General features: G+C 39.3%; 1 protein-coding gene across 1 annotated transcript; it reads right to left on the bottom strand.

Annotated features, from left to right (window-relative positions):
* Nucleotides 1-1,901: 1,901 nt before the first annotated feature.
* cryz (crystallin, zeta (quinone reductase)) lies at nucleotides 1,902-18,034 on the bottom strand. Its single transcript, XM_032531144.1, has 10 exons — nucleotides 18,020-18,034; nucleotides 17,504-17,507; nucleotides 6,694-6,825; nucleotides 5,484-5,636; nucleotides 4,303-4,466; nucleotides 3,586-3,637; nucleotides 3,344-3,493; nucleotides 3,097-3,198; nucleotides 2,627-2,722; nucleotides 1,902-2,424 (listed from the first exon to the last, which is right to left on the bottom strand). Exons 3-10 carry the CDS (start codon nucleotides 6,799-6,801, stop codon nucleotides 2,263-2,265), a joined length of 987 nt encoding a protein of 328 aa, XP_032387035.1. The 5' UTR covers nucleotides 6,802-6,825; nucleotides 17,504-17,507; nucleotides 18,020-18,034; the 3' UTR covers nucleotides 1,902-2,262.
* Between the last annotated feature and the right edge of the window lie 1,095 nt (nucleotides 18,035-19,129).

The following is a 19,129-nucleotide window of genomic DNA, read 5'->3' as shown; positions in this document are numbered from 1 at the left end:
ACAGTGACATGTGTTGGCAGTGAACCTACGTGTGTGTGTGTGTGTGTGTGTGTGTGTGTGTGTGTGTGTGTGTGTGTGTGTGTGTGTGTGTGTGTGTGTGTGGTGTGGTGTGTGTGTGTGTGTGTGGTATCGTTAGAGGGAGTTGTCCCCAGAGTATGCAGACTGATGGATGACAGCCAGACATTGTAGCAGAATGAGGCCTATCATGTTTCTGCTAAAGCTCTTTTCCTAATGGACTCTCCTGCAGGGAGCTCTCCTCTGATGAACAAATACGAGTTACTCCACAACAGTAATCCTTCCGTGAAATCTTTAAACCAGAGTGGATCAACAGAATGGGAGCATGACCAACAAGAGAACAGATTTGGAGCAATTTCAAATGAAAAAACGTATTTGGGTATTCCTTCCTAAAAACCTAGTACAGATACCTCCACTGAAAACAACATATACAGTGACATATAGCTTAAAGCTGCAGTAATGAGCAATTCCGTATTTAGCAAGCAACATTTTTGCTTAAAATTGACATTAATCAAATGTGGTCGTTCTTTGAACCTCTTTGTCATCATTTTGTGATTTGTTTGAGTAATGATAGATAGATAGATAGATAGATAGATAGATAGATAGATAGATAGATAGAGATAGATAGATAGATAGATAGACGGATAGATAGATGGACAGATTAGATGATTAGATGTCTGACCTGAGAAATTCTCGTCTGTTTTGTCAGGTATTGCAGTTATAACTACAAACTCACCTAAAAACATTGAAGCACTTTAGTGTCTCATTACTGGGTGGTCCATGAAGTGTTTTAGATAAGTCACATTTCTCTATTAAATTGAAAGGTATTTTTTGTTTTTCTTTGTAGTTGCTGACCCAATCCAAAACTATGACCTCCCCCTGGGAATCGGGTTCGCTGCCTACGAGTTGACTGATCCCCAGCTTTAGCTAAATGTCTTCTCCCTCCCCCCTGCAAGCTGGAGTAGACGGGTGACAATACTTAACAAACATAAAATATAAAATTTAAAAACTAAACGCCCAGCGAAAAACTTCATCACAAAAACCCCAAAAGGGGGGGAAACTAAAATTTTTTTCAAAAATTCCGGCTTTTTCGTCTGAACATCACCAAAACCAAAAAAATGATACAGAGAAGAAAATTTTAAAAAATTTTCCCCTTAAAACTCCTTACCTGTTAAAAAAAAACCCTGGGACGGGTACACCCCCCTGGCTTTTAAAATTTAAGGCCCCTGCCCCTCTGTTGGGGGGCATAAAGTCCAAAATTTGGGCGTGTTGCAAACGGGATTTAGCAGATCTGGGGAACTTTTGTCTTCTAGCTTAATTTAAATGGCCCCTCTCTGGGGGCAGCCTTAAAGGGGCCCGTCGGGTCCCCTTTAGACGCACGGGTGTCTGGTGTTAACTCATTTACTTCCCCAAAAAACAACCCTTTTAAATTTGACCCCCTTTCCCATTTTTTTCCTTTTTCCCCCCCAAAATGCCCCCTATTTTTTAATGGTTTGGGTCACAAAATATTCAAAAAAAATTTTTTTTTTTTGTGTCATGTTAGTCTTTTATTTTATATTCTTTTAAAAATTTTACAAATTTTTTGACCTAGCATCATGCAATTTTCCCTATTTTTAATTTCTTTTTAAAACCCCAAAGTTTAGAAAAAAGATTTTCCATCTGAAAAAGAAGGGCTGTTTGCAACTTTTGTGCACCTTCAGTGGGAAAATCAAATATCACCAAAACAGACGACTTGGGTGGGGGGGGGGGGGGGGTTTTCTTGAGCACAGATCACATTTGGGGATTTGGGTCTTGAGATCACTATAGTGAGCAATTCAATTAATTCCATCCTCTCACTTTACAACTCAAGTGCTGGTGTCTGTCATCATCAGTCAGCTGGAAAAATATTTTGGCACCTTCATGATTAAATAAGACCCAATGTACAGTCGGGAACCCTGCACATCCATCTATTTTAAACATTCACTTGTTAACAGGGACACCTATAACCATTTGTTTAGGTTGTGTGGCCCACAACCTTTTAGTCAATTTAACTGTTCTCATCCATCTTGTTAAAATATATTTTTTACGTATGTTTTGCAGATTGGCAGTGATGATAAATCAGCATATTAGTAGTAACTCCTTCAAATTTCAAAGGTAATTATCAGTAATCATTCAAAGCTTAATGTAACCACATAAACCATTTTTTTTTTTTCCTTTATGAACAGCCAAAACCCTACTCAGTGACCTTTGACCTGTGATATGATTACATCACATGGTCAAGACTATCTTCCCAGCAGCCCCAGGACACTCAATGATGTCATGGTGGGCCTGGGCGGCTTTGTCAAGCGGATACTGGGAACCGACGACTGGACGCAGCCAACCAGCTTCCATCCCTGCGTAGAGCAGCGCCGCACACTCCTTGTTCTCCTCCTGAGAGAGGAGCAGGAAAGGAAGAGATGTACAAGAGGTATTTTAACTAACTGCAAAAAACATGTTTTCTTAGCTCCATGTCACAAGCTAACACAGCTATGTTGCAGGAAACAGTCAAATGTCATCATCCAAAGTGTTCTCTAGGATTTTAAACCCAAACCGTGTGTATAAAACGGGGCTTGTATGTCACTGCTTTGTGTACCGGTGTAGCGAAGAAAACAGCCACTCCCATGATGCTGCTCTCTTTAGCCATGGTGTCTCTGGGGTTGATCTCTATGGAGCCTCTGCAGCCAATGATCTAAAATAAAATAGAAAGATGCAGATGTATTTGAAAAATGTACAGGAACAAGCTAAACTGGGGCACAACTACCACTTTGACTGGTTTTTAAAATGTTGGAGCGGCGCCGTATCTCCCCGCTCCAATTTGGCTCCATGTCAACAACTCACTATAGACATAGTGAGTAAGGTCATTCATGAAACATGATGTCAACCCTGTCCCTTCTCTTAGCTTCTCTCTGTCTCTTAGTAAAAGTGAGCTTTGAGCGAGCAGCTTTGTGAGAAGATCTTAAGAGTTAACTCTTAGTTAGGAACTTTAGTGCATTTTAGGACGAGTGTTTTGTGTTAAGAGAAGATCTTTTGTGAATACGGTCCCCGGGCTGTAGTCCTACTGACCGTAACACGTCCTCCAAAGGCCAACATCTGGAGGTCTTTACTGAGGTTGACGTTTGACAGCATCTCTACTATCACATCTATGCCTCGGCCTTCTGTGGCTTCCTGGAACAAAACACACACACACAACATTAATATTTCTGTAATCACTACTAAAACGCATGATAGAACCAAGATAAGATCTAAAGGACAATTCCGGCTGAAAATGAACCTAGTGAGTTGACCGTGTGTGTGTGCACGGTGTGTTTACCATGATTTTATCGGCGTAGCCCTCTTCTCTGTGATTAAAGGCCAGGTGAGCTCCGTTGTTGAGAGCCAACTTCATTCCCTCCGGTGTCCCTGCTGTCCCCAACACCTTGAGACCCAGAGCACGGGACAACTGGCACGCTGCCACACCAACCTAAACGTATGAACACACACATACACACTGTGGTTGTAGAAACCATTTTGATTTTTTGTATAATTTTAAAAAAAAGTCACAGAAAATTGTACCCCTCCACTGGCTCCATGGATGAGAACGGTCTCTCCGGCTTTGGCATGAGCTCTGGAACAAAAGGCAGTTAAAACACATCTTAGTCATTACATCTGCGATGAACTGGCATGCTTAAGTCTGGTGTTCTATATATTCAGATTGTAATCAAATCCCATGAAAAGCTGGAAACCAACTATAGGAGCCAAGTTGTTTTCACCTATTACGTAATGTAGGACGTCACAGGGTTGGTCTGACAATAATCAGTCTATTTATACACATGTGCACCTGTATGATGAAGGTTAGAGAGGGGGGGGGGGGGGGGCAACTTAATTTTTATTTTTTTCCCCCCAGACTTTCAAATGAACACTAAATCTTTGAAAGCCTATCACAGAGTGGACCTGAATCATTCCAACGGCGCACCATACAGGGGATAGTTCCCTGACTCAGCCTCTCTGCGGCTTATGGACGTTGCAAAGAAGTCTGCAGGTTTTTTTTGACTTTTGTTATCTTGTAAACAAACTATTTTTTTAATATTGATTTGTTCTAACAGGTACAGTCCAACCTAAAGATGTGTAGAAAATATTTAGATGAAGGATAATTTTGACAATGCGTAACTAAAAAATGCACAACTAAAGTTCAAAAAGTGATATGAAAGAAAAGGTAAAGAGCTGAATTCAGACCTATGTTCTAGACCTCATCCACCAGCACGGTTAACCAAAGCGGGCCAGTGGTCTTACTTGTGAACCAGAGCTCTGTAGGCGGTGAAGTAGGGGATCCCTATGGCCGCCCCCTGGGTGAAGTGTAAAGCATCTGGCAGTTTGTGGACACACTCATCGGCTGCTACGGTGTACTCTGCATAACCTCCAGACTCTGTGGCTGTGGTGAACACACGGTCGCCTGCCTGAAGAACACACACACACCACACACACACACACACACACACACACACACACACACACCACACACACACACACACACACACACACACACACACACACACACACACACACACACACACACACACACAACTCTGATTTACTGTAAAACATGACAGCAGCCTCTCACTGGTTCACATTAACCAGACGTTTGCTAACTAGCTAGCATTAGCCACCATTAGCTATTGGCCGTACCAGAACAAGCAAAGCTGTATCAGTAGTCTGTAAAGGTGATTGTAGTCTCTGATGTCTCAATGTTTGACACGTTTGGAACTGAAGCATATCCAGCTGGGATCAAAACGTTTGAATTCATTTGTGGATTGGTGTTGGTGTGCAGACACTACTTTCCTCCATTAGCATCACGCCTACTAGTGATGTGTGTATATATGTACACTCATATGTTTTCAGATTCATTTTACTCATTTTAGATTTCTGAAGTTTGCCTATTATTATATTATTAATATTATTGTTTTTAAAGTTAAATATTTCTGCTAGTGTTCTCTTATTGGCAGAAGTGAGAAGACCATGAACAGTTACAGTTTCCAGTAGATCCCAGAGTGTATACACCCTGATCAGAGCAGTAGACTCTAAAAAACATCAGTGTTGCTCTTGTGTAAGCCAGAGCCGTTTAGTGGGCTAACTTCCTCTAAGATGGTTTTTAGTGAAGGCACACTACCTGCAGACAGTATTCAGACAACTCCACAGTAACACTGATTATCAATAACATTAAGAGTAAAATAATTCAGTTTCAATTTAGCACAGGCATACAGAAACATCAATCCACACACAATTGTTTGTATATTAGCCTGCTAAGGGTATATTATCAGTAAAAAATTGAATATAACAAACAGGTGGTGTTCATGGCTTTAAATGTATTGTAAATGTAAATGGACATGAGTTTTTTTTTTGCCAAGGATGCCATAATATCTTAGAAGCTAAACACAATGTACAATCTTTCCACATTTCTTGTTTTTTCCTCAGACCTTTACTGCAGTGACTCCTTCTCCAACGGTTTCCACCACTCCAGCGACGTCTGTGCCCGGTGTGTATGGCAGGGGGGGCTTACGGGCGTAGGTCCCAGCCCTGATGTAGGTTTCTACAGGGTTCACTCCACAGGCGTGGACACGAATCAACACCTGCAGCACAGAGACAGTGGACATGGAAGAGCTGCAAGTCATACAAAACAGTTGAGACCACATCGAATAGTCTACATTTTAGACAGATACATTTATATTCAAACGTTTTTATGGGAATATGAGAGATTAAACGACATACTAAAAGCCAAAGGCTAAACACAACAGACATACAGTATGCTCCTATATGTTTCCCCAGTTCATTTTCATAGTAGCTCAATGTTTTAATTCAAATGACATCTTGTATTTATTGCTTTTTCATATTTATAACATGCACTCGGTTGGCTTTATTGTAATGTTGTGGGCTATTCACCCTTTAAGCAACTGTCTATTGAATGTCTATTGACATTGAATGCCTATTGAAGCCTATTAAATGTGACCAGGAAAAATGCTAAACAGCTGTAAAATAAGGCTTGTGTTTGCATAAAGACAAGTGGCACCTTTTGGGAATATTGTTAGATTAGAGTAGATTCAATTGGATTGTCATTGTGCAGAGTACAAGTACAAAGACAACGAAATCCAGTTTGCATCCAACCAGAAGTGCAATGCAATACATAGTATAGACAGGTGGTGCATGGACAGGACTAGAAATCTAGTGCAGTGTAGACAGTAATATACAGTTGGTTTACAGAAGGTGGTTTAGAGTGATATAAGTTAAATATGAATATGTGCCATGTATTAGCAGATACCGTAAGAGCAGAATAACTATGGCTATGTAATATGAACAACGTATGAACAACATGTACATATATATGCAATGTAGTAGTAGCAACTTTATTAAACATTAAATAGTGGAAAGAATGGTAGCATATGCAGTGTATTAACAGAATGTATTATTTAAAAAAAAAAACAGAAAAAACATGGATATTCAGTATGAACCATATAAACAGATATGTAGGCTGCAGTATGTAGAGTTTGGGGAATATAGCAGCTTTACAGCCACTCTTGCACAATAAGGATATGGCTGAACCTCCACCTGTGCACCGTGTGCTGCTGATCCAGCCTGGTTCAGAGTGTCTTACCCACAGACTGAATATTAATATTAACAGTCTGGTCTTACCTGTCTGTGTCCAGGCTGAGGGACAGTCCCATCTGAGCAGAGTCTGAGGACTGACGGAGCTCCAAACTCCTTCACCCTGACGGCTCTCATCAGCCTGCAGCCCGACATGTCTGATCCACACACGGCTACACAGTAGGCTCGTTCGAGATGAACTGCGCCTCGCCTGTAAAGTGGACGAGAGCAAGCGGCAGCAGCGGGGGGCGGGGACAAAAAGCTGCGGTAAAGTCGGACCGTTTCCAGCCGATTCCAGCCGCCTTCAGGCTGAACAGGAAGTGACAAAAATACTGTGGTGCGATTCCGATTTAATAAAATATAATCAGACCCACATATCAGCTGGTACCCAGTCTCCAGTTGTTTTAGTTATGACAGAGTAGCTGGCAAAGTGCTCTACATGCGACCTGTTGCTGATTTTAATGAACAACAGACTGGAGATGATCCGTGATCTGAACGGATTTATCTCTTTGACTTCTAAACTTAACTATCAGCCTCACAACATGTGTTATGTACAGAATAAGTCTTTAAATCAGACAAATAGCAATTAAAATCCTTCCGATTCAAAAACAGTAAAAAGTTTATATAAAACGTCATCATGTTGTAAACCAATCAGGTGTTAAATCAGCTGAGAAGCCGGCGTTTCCCAGCATGCTCTGGGTACGCCTGGGTCTTGCAGTCGGTGAAAAGCAACTGCGCCGCCTGCGTCTCAGAACTGCGGCCGCCTTGCTCTCGTGAGATTTCCGTTGCCCACGTGTGCATGACGTCAGAGCAAGTCGGGATCAAGTCATAGACCGTTAACGGTCTATGGATCAAGTCGGACACAAATCTAACCGGGGGGGGGGGGTCGAGGCAAGATGGCGGTCTGAGCAGTCGCGGTTTTCCGAGCTCATCACAAGTAGTCCCAAAATATGGTTAAAAGTTGTTGAATGTCCACTCTGAAGTTTGGAAATGGATTCGAAACGTGTTATTAAACCTGCAACACTTAAAATGGATCCCAAAGGAAGGAAATCCTCGCCTAACGTCGAAAAATCTGAAAACGTGCGTGAAGAGGAGCACGACTATGCTATGGATGTAGCTATGCTAAATAAAAGGGACCGCTCTGGTATTGATTCCGCGCCGTCAACACCTACCAAGCAACCCATGGAAAAGAAGACCAAGTCCACTGAAGTCGGTGAGAGTGATAATGTTTCTAACAAGACTATTTTGGAGGCGATACTTGCCCTGGAAAAGAGATTTGAAGTGCAGCTTGCCGACTTAAGTGAGCGAACGAAACAAAGCAGTGCCATGATTGCTAGCTTAGCGAAGACAGTTCAGTTCAACACGGAGGTACTGACTGAATGTAAAAAGAAAGTTGAAGATTTGGAGAAGAAAAAAATGTTCACCCTGCAAAGAGAACAATGAGCTTAAGGAGAGAGTCAAAGAACAAGAAAGGTACAGGATGAGGTGGTGCCTCCGTATCAAAGGTTTGGAAGAGAATAAAGACGAAGATATCCGTACGAAGGTCACCCAAATCCTGGTCATGATTGCCCCAGATATGGGGTCGAAGCTGGAAGAAGCAGTGGACATTGTCCACAGGTCGGAAGAAAGATTGACAACAAGATTAGGCATATTATGGTTCTCTTTACTAAAAGATGGGTGAAGGAAGAAATCTGGCGGCGGACCAAGAACTCTTCGGTCTGCAAAGAGAAAGGCATTCGTTTTGCCGAGGTTTTGCCACGGGAGGATTGGGAAGAAAGACGGAGGTTGTGGCCTCTAATTGAACAAGCGAGGCGGTCCGGGAAGCTTGCTTTCTTCCGTGGGCCACATGGATACATCGACGGACGGCGGATTGAAGACGACAGGTGAAGTTAATGGGACACGGTCTGTTCATAAAGTAGTGGAAAGTTTTGGAGGGACGAATCTTTCCCCAAAGCCTACGGTTTTTTCTTAGTCTGAGTGGGTTAACAACTGTTATACAAAGAGTTTTATTTCTGTTCTCTTCTTTTTGGTGTTCATGGTTAATGAGAAAATCTGTTTCGGTTCTTTGAATGTTAGGGGCTTGAAAGACATTGTTAAAAGAAAAGCACTCTTTTTGTTTTGTAAAGGGCAAAAATCTCACTGTTTGTTTTTACAAGAAACTCATTCTTCTGAAGCTGATGCAGCCTTTTGGTCTAATCAATGGGGAGACAAAATTGTATTTAGTCATGGTTCTAACCACTCTGGAGGTGTGGCGGTATGCTTCAACAAGTTCCCTGGAGAAATATTGACTCATCGAGTTGACGGAAATGGACATTACTTATCGGTGGTTATGAAGATGGAAAATGTACTCTTTATAATAACCAATGTTTATGGGTATAATAATGACGGTCAAAACAAATTACTGATGGATAATATCACAAATGTGATTTCAGAGTTAAAAATGTTGTACCCTACTGATAACGTGTTAGTAGGAGGTGACTGGAACATGGCTCCAGATGAATGGGAAGATAGATTGCCTCCTAGATTAAGGAAAGCAAAGCAGAATGACATCATAGCAAGTTTTATGACAGACAACAATTTGAATGATGCTTGGAGAATTCTCAATCCTGGGATTAAAACATTTTCATGGTTTAGGCCAAATGGAGAAAGTAAATCTAGGATTGATTATTGGCTGGTAAGTGATAATGTTATGGCATATGTTAAACAAACTCAAATTTCTAAAGCACCGCTTTCTGATCATTGTTTCATAGATCTAGTTTTGGAACCCAAAGTGAGAGTCCCCAGAAACAAAGGATATTGGAAGTTTAATTCTAAGATGTTACAAAATGAGGAATATTGCATGAAGGTCAGGGAAATTATAAGAGATGTTGAAAAAGATATTTTAATTGAAGGTTATATTGGTAAGTGGGAATTTACTAAATATAAGATTAGAGAGTTCACAATAAACTATTGTAAGAATCTAAATATGAAAAAGAGACAATATGAAAGTCATTTGTTGAGGGAAATTATCCTGTGTTGTAGTAATTTGGACCTAAATTGTCAAGAGAAAAACAAATTAATGGAGTTACAAGTCAAGTTAGACGAGCTATATATTGAAAGAGCACAAGGGGCCTTTGTAAGGTCTAGAGCCAAATGGATCGAGGCAGGTGAAAAGAACTCTTCATATTTTAGTAATTTGGAAAAAAACAGACAGCAACGAAACTCAATTACTAGTTTGATGATAAATGGGATTGAAAACAAGGATTTTAGAAGTATAGAAAAAGAAGTTTTCTCTTTTTTCTCTGAATTATACTCCTCAAATTATTCTGATACAGAAGCTGATTATTTGTTTGATAAAATCAAGAATGTTATCCCATGCATTGATGATTCCTTTAAAGATATTTGCGAGTCAGAGCTGAGTATTGAGGAGTTGGATTTAGTTATTCTCAAGATGAAGTTGAACAAATCTCCAGGGACAGATGGTCTCACAACAAATTTCTATCAATTCTTTTGGAATGATGTGAGAAATTTGCTATTTAAAGCTTTACTGGAATGTATAGAGAAGAAAGAACTGACGTCTTCTATGAAACAAGGTCTTATCACTTTGATTCCCAAATCCGGTAAAGACAAGAGGGTTTTAGATAATTTGAGACCAATTACACTGTTGAATACTGATTACAAGTTACTATCTGGACTTGTTGCTAATAGACTAAAGGAAGGTGTGTCGTCCATTATTGGTGAGACTCAGTCAGGCTTTTTGAAAGGAAGGTCCATCCACAACAACATAAGACTTGTTTCAGATTTACTGGAGTACAGTGACATGATTCATGATGGTGGGTTTATTTTATTCTTGGACTTTTACAAAGCATTCGATTCTGTTGAACATCCCTTCATCTTGAAAACTTTGCATCATTTTGGATTTGGGGAAAATTTTAGAAATATAATTGGGATGCTATATAACGATATTAATAGTTCTGTAGCTTTAGGGCATGGCACCTGTCCCCGATTTGAGATTAAGAAGGGAATTCGTCAGGGTTGCAGTAGCTCTCCACTTTTATTCATAATGGTAGCAGAAATGCTGTCCATTCTGATCCAGAACAGCTGCATTGAAGGGTTAGTTGTGAATGACAGACAAATTACCATAAGTCAATTGGCTGACGACACAACTTTATTTCTTAAAAATGAAACTCAAATTCCCGTAGCCTTACAAATCATTGACCAGTTTTCAAGAGCTTCAGGCTTACAATTGAATTTAAATAAGTGTGAAATTTTATCATTACATGATTATCCCTTGCAACCTTTGTTTAACATAGAAGTCAAGTCACAAGTTAAATACTTGGGGATTGTTATTTCCAAGAATAAAATAATTTCAGACAAAATGAATATATGGAACAATATAGACAAGTGTAAATTAATCCTAAATAGGTGGCTGCAGAGAGATTTAACAATCTTCGGGAGAGTCTTATTATCCAAAATGGACAGTTTATCCAGACTTATTTACCCGGCCTTCACTTTACCCATCTCTACAAATATGATCAAAGCCATGAACAAGGTCAACTTTAATTTTGTATGGAGAAACAAATGTCAATACATAAGGAAAATTGACATGGTTAAAAATTATGAAGATGGAGGTGCGAATGCTATTGATTTTGATATAATGAATGGTGTCTTAAAATTGAAATGGTTAAAATCTTTTATCAATAATGAGCAATCCTTTTGGTTTAGTGTTTCCAATCTAATATTTTCCAAGATGGGAGGAATAGACTTTCTTCTGCGATGTGACTTTGAATGCAGTTCTCTACCAATCAAACTTTCCGCTTTCCATCAGCAGGTTCTTCTCTATTGGAAGTTGATCTATAAACATAATTTTACACCTCACAATACCCCAGTTTGGAATAATAGGTACATATTGGTAGGCAGAAAATCTGTGTACAAGGAGGAATGGAATTCCAGAGGAATCTGGGCAATTGCTCATTTTATGGACAGTAATGGGGTCTTGTTACAGCACGAGGAGTTTTGTGAGAAGTATCAACTCCAATGCAATGCCAAGTGGTATGATAGATGGATGAAAGCTATACCAATGTCTCTGAAATCAATGGTGAGAGAGGACATTAAATACTCCGGGGTTTCTCCTGGTCTGAGGCAGCTCTGCTTAGAGGGAATTCCTTTCTGTGATTATAAATGTACCAACAAAGTTATCAGAAATATTCTGTTAAGGGAATTCTATCCTAATCCGGTAAGAAGAAAATATATGTTGAAAGACTTTGGTGATGGAGAGGTTAAGAAAATAAGGAAAAGCTATATCTCATTCCCACTTCTTCCGAAGGTGAAAGAGGTCAACTTTAAGATTTTAAATGGAATTTACCCTACAAACGAATTCTTAAGACTAAGATTCAATTTTGATACAAATAACTGTGTTTTTTGTGAAAGGGAAATTGAGAAGCTAGAACACGTTTTCTTTCTGTGTGAGTCAGTGCAACCCTTCTGGAAAGATCTGCGGAGCTGGTTCCAGACCAGGGGAATTCTGATTCCTCCTCTGACTGTGATGAATATTAAGTTTGGTGTTTTTGTTGAAGACAAGAAGGTAGACTTCGTTCTCAACAACTTGTTACTTTTAGGGAAACATTTTATACATAAATGCAGATATTTTAAGACCAAACCCTCCCTGAGTCACTGGAAGAATGAGCTAAACCTCATGTATAAGTCTTTAAAACTGGTTAAGATTGGAAAAGCCCTTGATTTGGTTTATCTACTTGAAAGTTTTGATTTAATTTGAGATAGCCCCCGTTATTTATTTGTTTGTCATTTATTTATTTTTTTATTTTTTATTTTTATTTTTTTTCTCTCATTTCTTTCCTCTGAATTTTAATTTGATATGTACATGCTTTTATGTTTTGACTTGTTCGACCCGAGGCAAATGTTGTTTTTGAAAGTGGTCAGATTTTTCTACTGCCTTGTTTGTTTGTATATTTGTATTTTGAATGAATAAAAAAAAAAAAAAAAAAAAAAAAAATCTAACCGGGGGGCGTGCCAAGATGGCCGAGTGAGTAGACGCTTTCTACCGAGCTCTGCAAACGAAAGTTTTGGAAACGGTAAAACTCAATATATTTTCTCGCCAAGCACCGAACCTTGTTTTGATAAATATAACAGCACTCATAAGACGAACTACCGAGATATGTCGAACCAACGCGAAAGAAAAAGAGGTCAAGAGAACGCTGGTCGGAAGCTAATTCCAGATGCTAGCAGTGCTACTCTCAAGGCTAGCAACGCTCTAATTGACAATTGTCACGATTATACCTCCAATTCCCTGTCTCTCACCACTGCTGAAGACTTCATGGGTGAATTTCCACCGCTACCTGTCACTCCCAGTAAGTCGCCAGCACCGAAGAAAATGATGTACACAGCTGGGTCTGACCAAACCAACGCCAATGATATCATAGCTAGCCTCTCGACTCTGATAAGCACGCGGTCAGACAACATTGAAAGCATGGTCAGTGCTAATGCACTCAAAATTGAAGGTCTTAAAAAGACTATTGACTTTGTGTGCGCAGAAATTAAAGAGGTAAAGAGCAAAGTGTGTACACTTGAGGGAAAAATGGCAAAAGAAGAAAAACGAGTGGACACATGTCAGCAAAGGGTCTCGGAGTTAGAAAGATACTCCAGGAGATGGAACCTGAGACTTTACGGAGTTGAAGAATCAGAAAAAGAAAACATACGAAAGAAGGCCATCGAGATCTGTCAAGCTGTTCTGCCGGAGGAGAGGAACAGGCTGGCTGATACTATCGACACCGTCCATCGGCTCGGCGCCAAGCGGCAACATGACAACAAACCCAGAGGCGTCATCATCCAGTTCATCGCTCGTTTCTGCAGAGACGCCGTATGGAAAGCTGCCAAGACGTCTCCACACCTGCGTGACAACGGGTTAAGATTTGCGGAGGATCTCTCACAGGAAGACCGAGACCGAAGGATCAAACTGTGGCCAGTGATAAAAAAAGCTCGAGAGGAGGGCAAACCAGCCTTCTTCATCGGAGGTCGCGGATTTATCAACGGGTCAGAAGTCCCCCTAACCCCCTAAGAAACGGACTCGCCTGCTGGTTGATATCACTAGGTCACCTACTGGTTTCATTTGCACTACATACAGTGATAGCCTGATTTGCACTACGTTCAGAGTTGACATTTTGATGTTATAGTTCTTGTTGTGCTGTAACTAAGACGTTACAAAGCACTTTAATTTACTAAATTGCTGCCATTTCTGTTATACGTTCTACCTCTTAAGGCCGTTTGATACCCAAGGCAGCTGCTGAGGGGTGCTGTATTTAGGAGCTGGCCTTTACCGTTATTTTTCTTATAGAAGCAGCACTCGGTCCCCTTATCCAGTCATACACTCTTAACTGGTTATTAATCACTTTCTAGTTTATTCCTTGTTCACGTTTGTTAATAACTTTGTCTTTATCTATTGTTTCGTTAAATGCCAGGGGTCTAAGACAGATTTGTAAAAGGAAAGCCTTATTTCTATTTGCCAAACAACTTCATTCGGATTTTTGTTTTTTTCAAGAGAGTCATTCCACATCTGCTGATATTAATTTCTGGAAGTCTCAATGGGGTAATGATATCTGGTTCTCTCATGGCTCAGAGAGATCTGCTGGAGTAACCACGCTTAAAAATACTTTCACTGGTGATGTCTTACACTCAGACTGTGACTCCCTAGGACACTACCTTTGTACTGTAATTAGAGTTGACAATATTTATATCATAGTCATTAACCTTTACGGTTATAATAACAAGCTTGAGAATGATAAGTTACTTGACTCTATAGAGGAAAGAATTACATTTTGGCTCACCAAATACCCAAACTCTCTTCTTTTAATTGGTGGAGACTTTAACATTGCTTTAGATAATGCTGTTGACAGGTGGCCCCCTAGGCGGCCCTCCTCCCTCTGCACAAACCTTAAAACACTTATGGGTCGATTTAACATTGTAGATGTATGGAGAGAGAAATTTCCTGATGACAGATCCTTCACTTGGAGTAATAGTTCAGGTTCCAGTCAGTCTCGCATAGATTATTGGCTGTTATCCAATATCATTGATAAAGAGAAAGTTACAGTAAATATCCTTGCCACTCCCCTCACTGACCATAGAGCAATTCATACAAACATTCAATTTAGTGCATCTAATACTATCTATAAACCTTGCTACTGGAAGTTAAACAATTCCTTGTTACAGCATGAAAAGGTTAAGACTGAAATTAAGTTAATTACTCTTTTTTCCGACAAGGCTAGGAAAGAAAAATCCTACAACACTAACTGGGAACTATTTAAGTTTGAGTCTGGAAAATTCTTAAGACATTATGGAACTTCTGTTGCCAAAGCTAAAAGAGCAGAAGAAGAGGAAGTCATAAGTAGAATTTCCTCTTTTTTTCAAAGGCCCCCTGGCGAAGTTTCAGAGGAGGATAAATTACTTCTTTTGCAACTTCAAAACAAATTGGATGACTTATATCGACAAAAAGCTGAGGGAGCCTTTGTAAGGTCTAGGAAGAGATGGCTGGAGGAGGGGGAGCAAAATTCTGCATATTTTTTCCGCCTTGAAAGATACCGTGCCAAAATTAATTCTATCCATAACTTAAATATTAATGGAATCATTACTGATGACGCTAAATTAATTTCAGACTTTTGTTCAACATTTTATAGCAATCTATACAGCTCAAAATATAATGAAGAAGTTACGTCTCAATTTCTTAACTCTGTAAATAACGTTAGAAAGATTAATGTGGCAGACAGAGATTATTGTGACACCCCTCTTACAATGACAGAGGTCACTGATTCGATTACTTTACTCAAAAACAATAAATCCCCCGGCACCGACGGTCTAACTGCAGAGTTTTACAAAGCGTTCTCAGATCACTTGGCCCCTTTTTTACTCCAGGTTTTTATGGAGAGTATAGAGAATAATACCCTTGCTCCTAGCATCACTCAAGGGCTGATCACATTGCTTCCCAAACCTAGGAAAGACGTGCTTCTTATTGATAGCTGGAGACCCATCAGTCTGCTAAACAATGATTACAAAATTATAGCTTCGATGTTTGCCAGGAGAATTAAAGAAACTCTTGACACAATTATAGATGAGACACAATCAGGCTTCATGAGGGACAGGCACATCTCTAACAATATTAGACTAGTTTTAGATATTCTTGACTACTCTGACTTGATATCTGAAGATGGCTTCATCCTCTTCTTAGATTTCTATAAGGCCTTTGATACAGTAGAACACCAATTTATTTTTCGGTCTTTAGAAAAATTTGGTTTTGGGAATTTTTTCTGCAAAGCAATTAAGACGTTATATATTAATGGCAACTGCTCTATCAAACTGAAAAATGGAACTTCCCCAAGATTTGATCTGAAACGTGGCATTCGTCAGGGATGTCCGATTTCCCCTTATCTGTTCTTACTTTGTACACAAATTCTCTCAACTCATGTCGGTAACAGCGTTGTACAAGGAATGTCTGTCGCGGGTAGGGATATTATCATCAGTCAGCTTGCTGACGATACCACCATCTTTTTGAAAAATGCGAGCCAGGTACCTGTCGCTATTCAAGTAATTAACCAGTTCTCAGAGGCCTCCGGTCTATGCCTGAATATTAATAAATGTGAACTGCTACCTTTAAGAGATTGTAATCTACAAACTATCTGCAACATTCCAATCAGGGAAGAAGTTACATATTTAGGTATTGTCATCTCTAAAGATCAGAAAGTGAGATGTTCAGTAAATTTCTCTCCAATCATTAAAAAAACTCAGAACAAATTGAACCAGTGGTTGCAAAGGGACTTATCTCTAAAAGGCCGAGTGTTACTTACCAAGGCTGAAGGGATATCCCGGCTCACATACGCAGCTCTCTCTTTACACCTGGACAGTAACATTTGTAAAGATATTGATAGAATGCTTTTTGACTTCATCTGGAAAAATCGTACCCATTATATCAAAAGAAGTGTTGTTATGAATAATTATGAATCTGGCGGGCTCAACTTTTTGGACTTCAGTACTCTAAATAATACTTTTAAGATTAACTGGGCTAAGCATTTTCTTAAAAACCCTGTCTCGATCTGGAATTTTATTCCCCACTATATATTCTCTCGCTTTGGTGGTCTAAGTTTTATTTTGAACTGTAGCTATAATGTAGACAAACTCCCTGTAAAACTGTCCACCTTCCACAAGCAGGTCCTTTTAGCATGGTGTCTAATTTATAAGCATAACTTCTCACCTCACAGATACCTAATTTGGAATAACAGAGATATATTATATAAAAACAAATCACTCTTCTTTGAGAGTTGGGTACTTAATCAGATTCTGCTGGTGGATCAGCTGTTTAATGGAGAGGGGCATCTTTTCACTTACAGTGAGTTTTTATCAACATATAACATTCCTGTTACGCCGAGAGAATTCACGATCGTATTTGACGCCATTCCATCAGGCACGATAATGCTGTTTAGATCTGCTGGTAGACTTCCTCCTACTGCTGTCCCCCTCCCCAGTGTGGCTGAGTCACAAGTTGGAAAAATCTGCTTTTCTCAACTTCCTCGAAATAATAAGAACGTCCGTGCTTTATTTCAGAGAGAAATTGTTTCAACTCCAAATGTTACATTTTATTGGAACCGATTTGTTAATGATATTGACTGGAAAAAGGTTTGGATGATTCCTCACAAATACCTGATAGTGAACAAGGTGAAAGAAGTGTCGTTTAAAATAATTCATAGATATTACCCTGCCAGTCATTACATGCTGAAATTTAAAAGAAACATTGATGCAAACTGTTCTTTCTGTGGAGATCACCCAGAAACTGTTGTACACCTTTTTTGGTATTGTTCATACTCCAGAAGATTTTGGCAACTCTTCAGCAGATTTATCATTGACAGTATCTATAAAGACTTTGCCCTATTATGGGAAAATGTTGTATTTTGTTTTTATAGAACTCATAGTAAAGAAAAGATGTTTTTTATTATAAATTTACTAATCCTTTTGGCCAAATTTCATATCCACAAATGTAAATTCAGTTCTAAAAAACCTAATTTTATTCTTTTTTCCCATGAGGTTCTGCATTATATAAATCTGATTTCGGGCTCCCATAACAAGAAGGCAGCTAAAACTGTCAGTATTTGGTCCTCCTTATCTCTCTAGTGACCTTTAAGCTTCCCCTGGCAAATTGTATTGTATTGTATTGTATGTTTATTGTGTTTGTATCTTTTACTTTTATGTGTTGTTGGTGTTCTGTTTTGTATTTTTTGAAATAAAGATGGCTTTAAAAAAAAAAAAAAAAAAAAACACAAATCTAACCGGCATGCAACGGGCGCCGATCGCCGGTGATCGATTCTGCGCAGACCTGGCTCATCTCGAACGAGCCTACTCACAGACGGACGTCCCACTCCTAAACATTTCCGACAGTACGCTGCTCCTGTGGTCTACAGACAGGATTCAAGCGCATCAGCGCCACATCTGGACCGGAGTGTAGTCTACTGCAGTTGACTGGTTTGAATAGATGACATGTTCAATCTATAGCCTATTAATTGTAGGTATATCAATATTTGCTTTGAAGATTTGAAAATCTTCAAATGGATTTTCGGTAGATGAGGGAATTAATAGATTCACATGAATAGACCCGAATATTTGGCTTGACCCCAAAGATATGTTGTTCTCAACAGTAGATCCTTTTTCCTTGTTTTGTCCAACAGGTGGAGCTCTAACATTTACTACTGAGCTGATGGTGTGTTGCACCGCCGGGGTTGCTCCGTTTGTCTCGTTTCTGCAGATCTGTTGGAATTAAATACTCTTCATAATTTACTGTTTTCCATTTCATTTAAAGTTTTTTTTCTATAGGGCTACATGCATGTATACAGATTGTCTCTAAACTAAATAATTACACTTTCACTATTTCTAAGCTTAAGAACATTTTTAGCTGGGGGGGGGGGTGGCGCTTCCTCTGACCTTTTTTAAGTTTCACTTTCACATGGTTTTTTGTGTCGCAGTAAGAATTCGTAGCCAGGTAAGTGAACTCGACCAAAATAAAGAAAAAATAACCAAGTCTCTAATTAAAGTAACGTAGCCTATATGTAGGAACACTGAGCGTATTATTAACACTGTATCTGGGACCAGAGAAGTTTTCAGCTTTACTGTACGTGTTGAAGCGGAAATAAACGCCATAACGGAGCTAGGAGTGTCCTTTCTGTTTTCCACTCGGGGTTTTTCCTCTAAAATCTTATTTATGAACCCAGGCAAATTTTTTTTAAATTTTTGACCGAAGGAACTGCGGATTTTTAAATTGAGTTGGGAGGCTAAGTCAATACCAACCCCTCTTTTCATTTTTTTTACATAGGCCTGGCCCAAATGGGAGAAATCCCTGTAGTTTTTTAAATTAAAAAAAAATTATTTTTTTTGTTTTATTACAAAAAAAAAGCCAAGTTAGGAGGCATATGTGCAGCATATATAATATAATTAAAATATATTATATATATTTTAT

This window comes from Etheostoma spectabile, chromosome 12, assembly GCF_008692095.1.
Source record: "Etheostoma spectabile isolate EspeVRDwgs_2016 chromosome 12, UIUC_Espe_1.0, whole genome shotgun sequence".
In the NCBI taxonomy this organism is placed as follows: domain Eukaryota; kingdom Metazoa; phylum Chordata; class Actinopteri; order Perciformes; family Percidae; genus Etheostoma; species Etheostoma spectabile.
The sequence above is the reverse complement of the archived record's forward strand: the minus strand, read 5'-3'. Positions and strand labels throughout refer to the sequence as shown.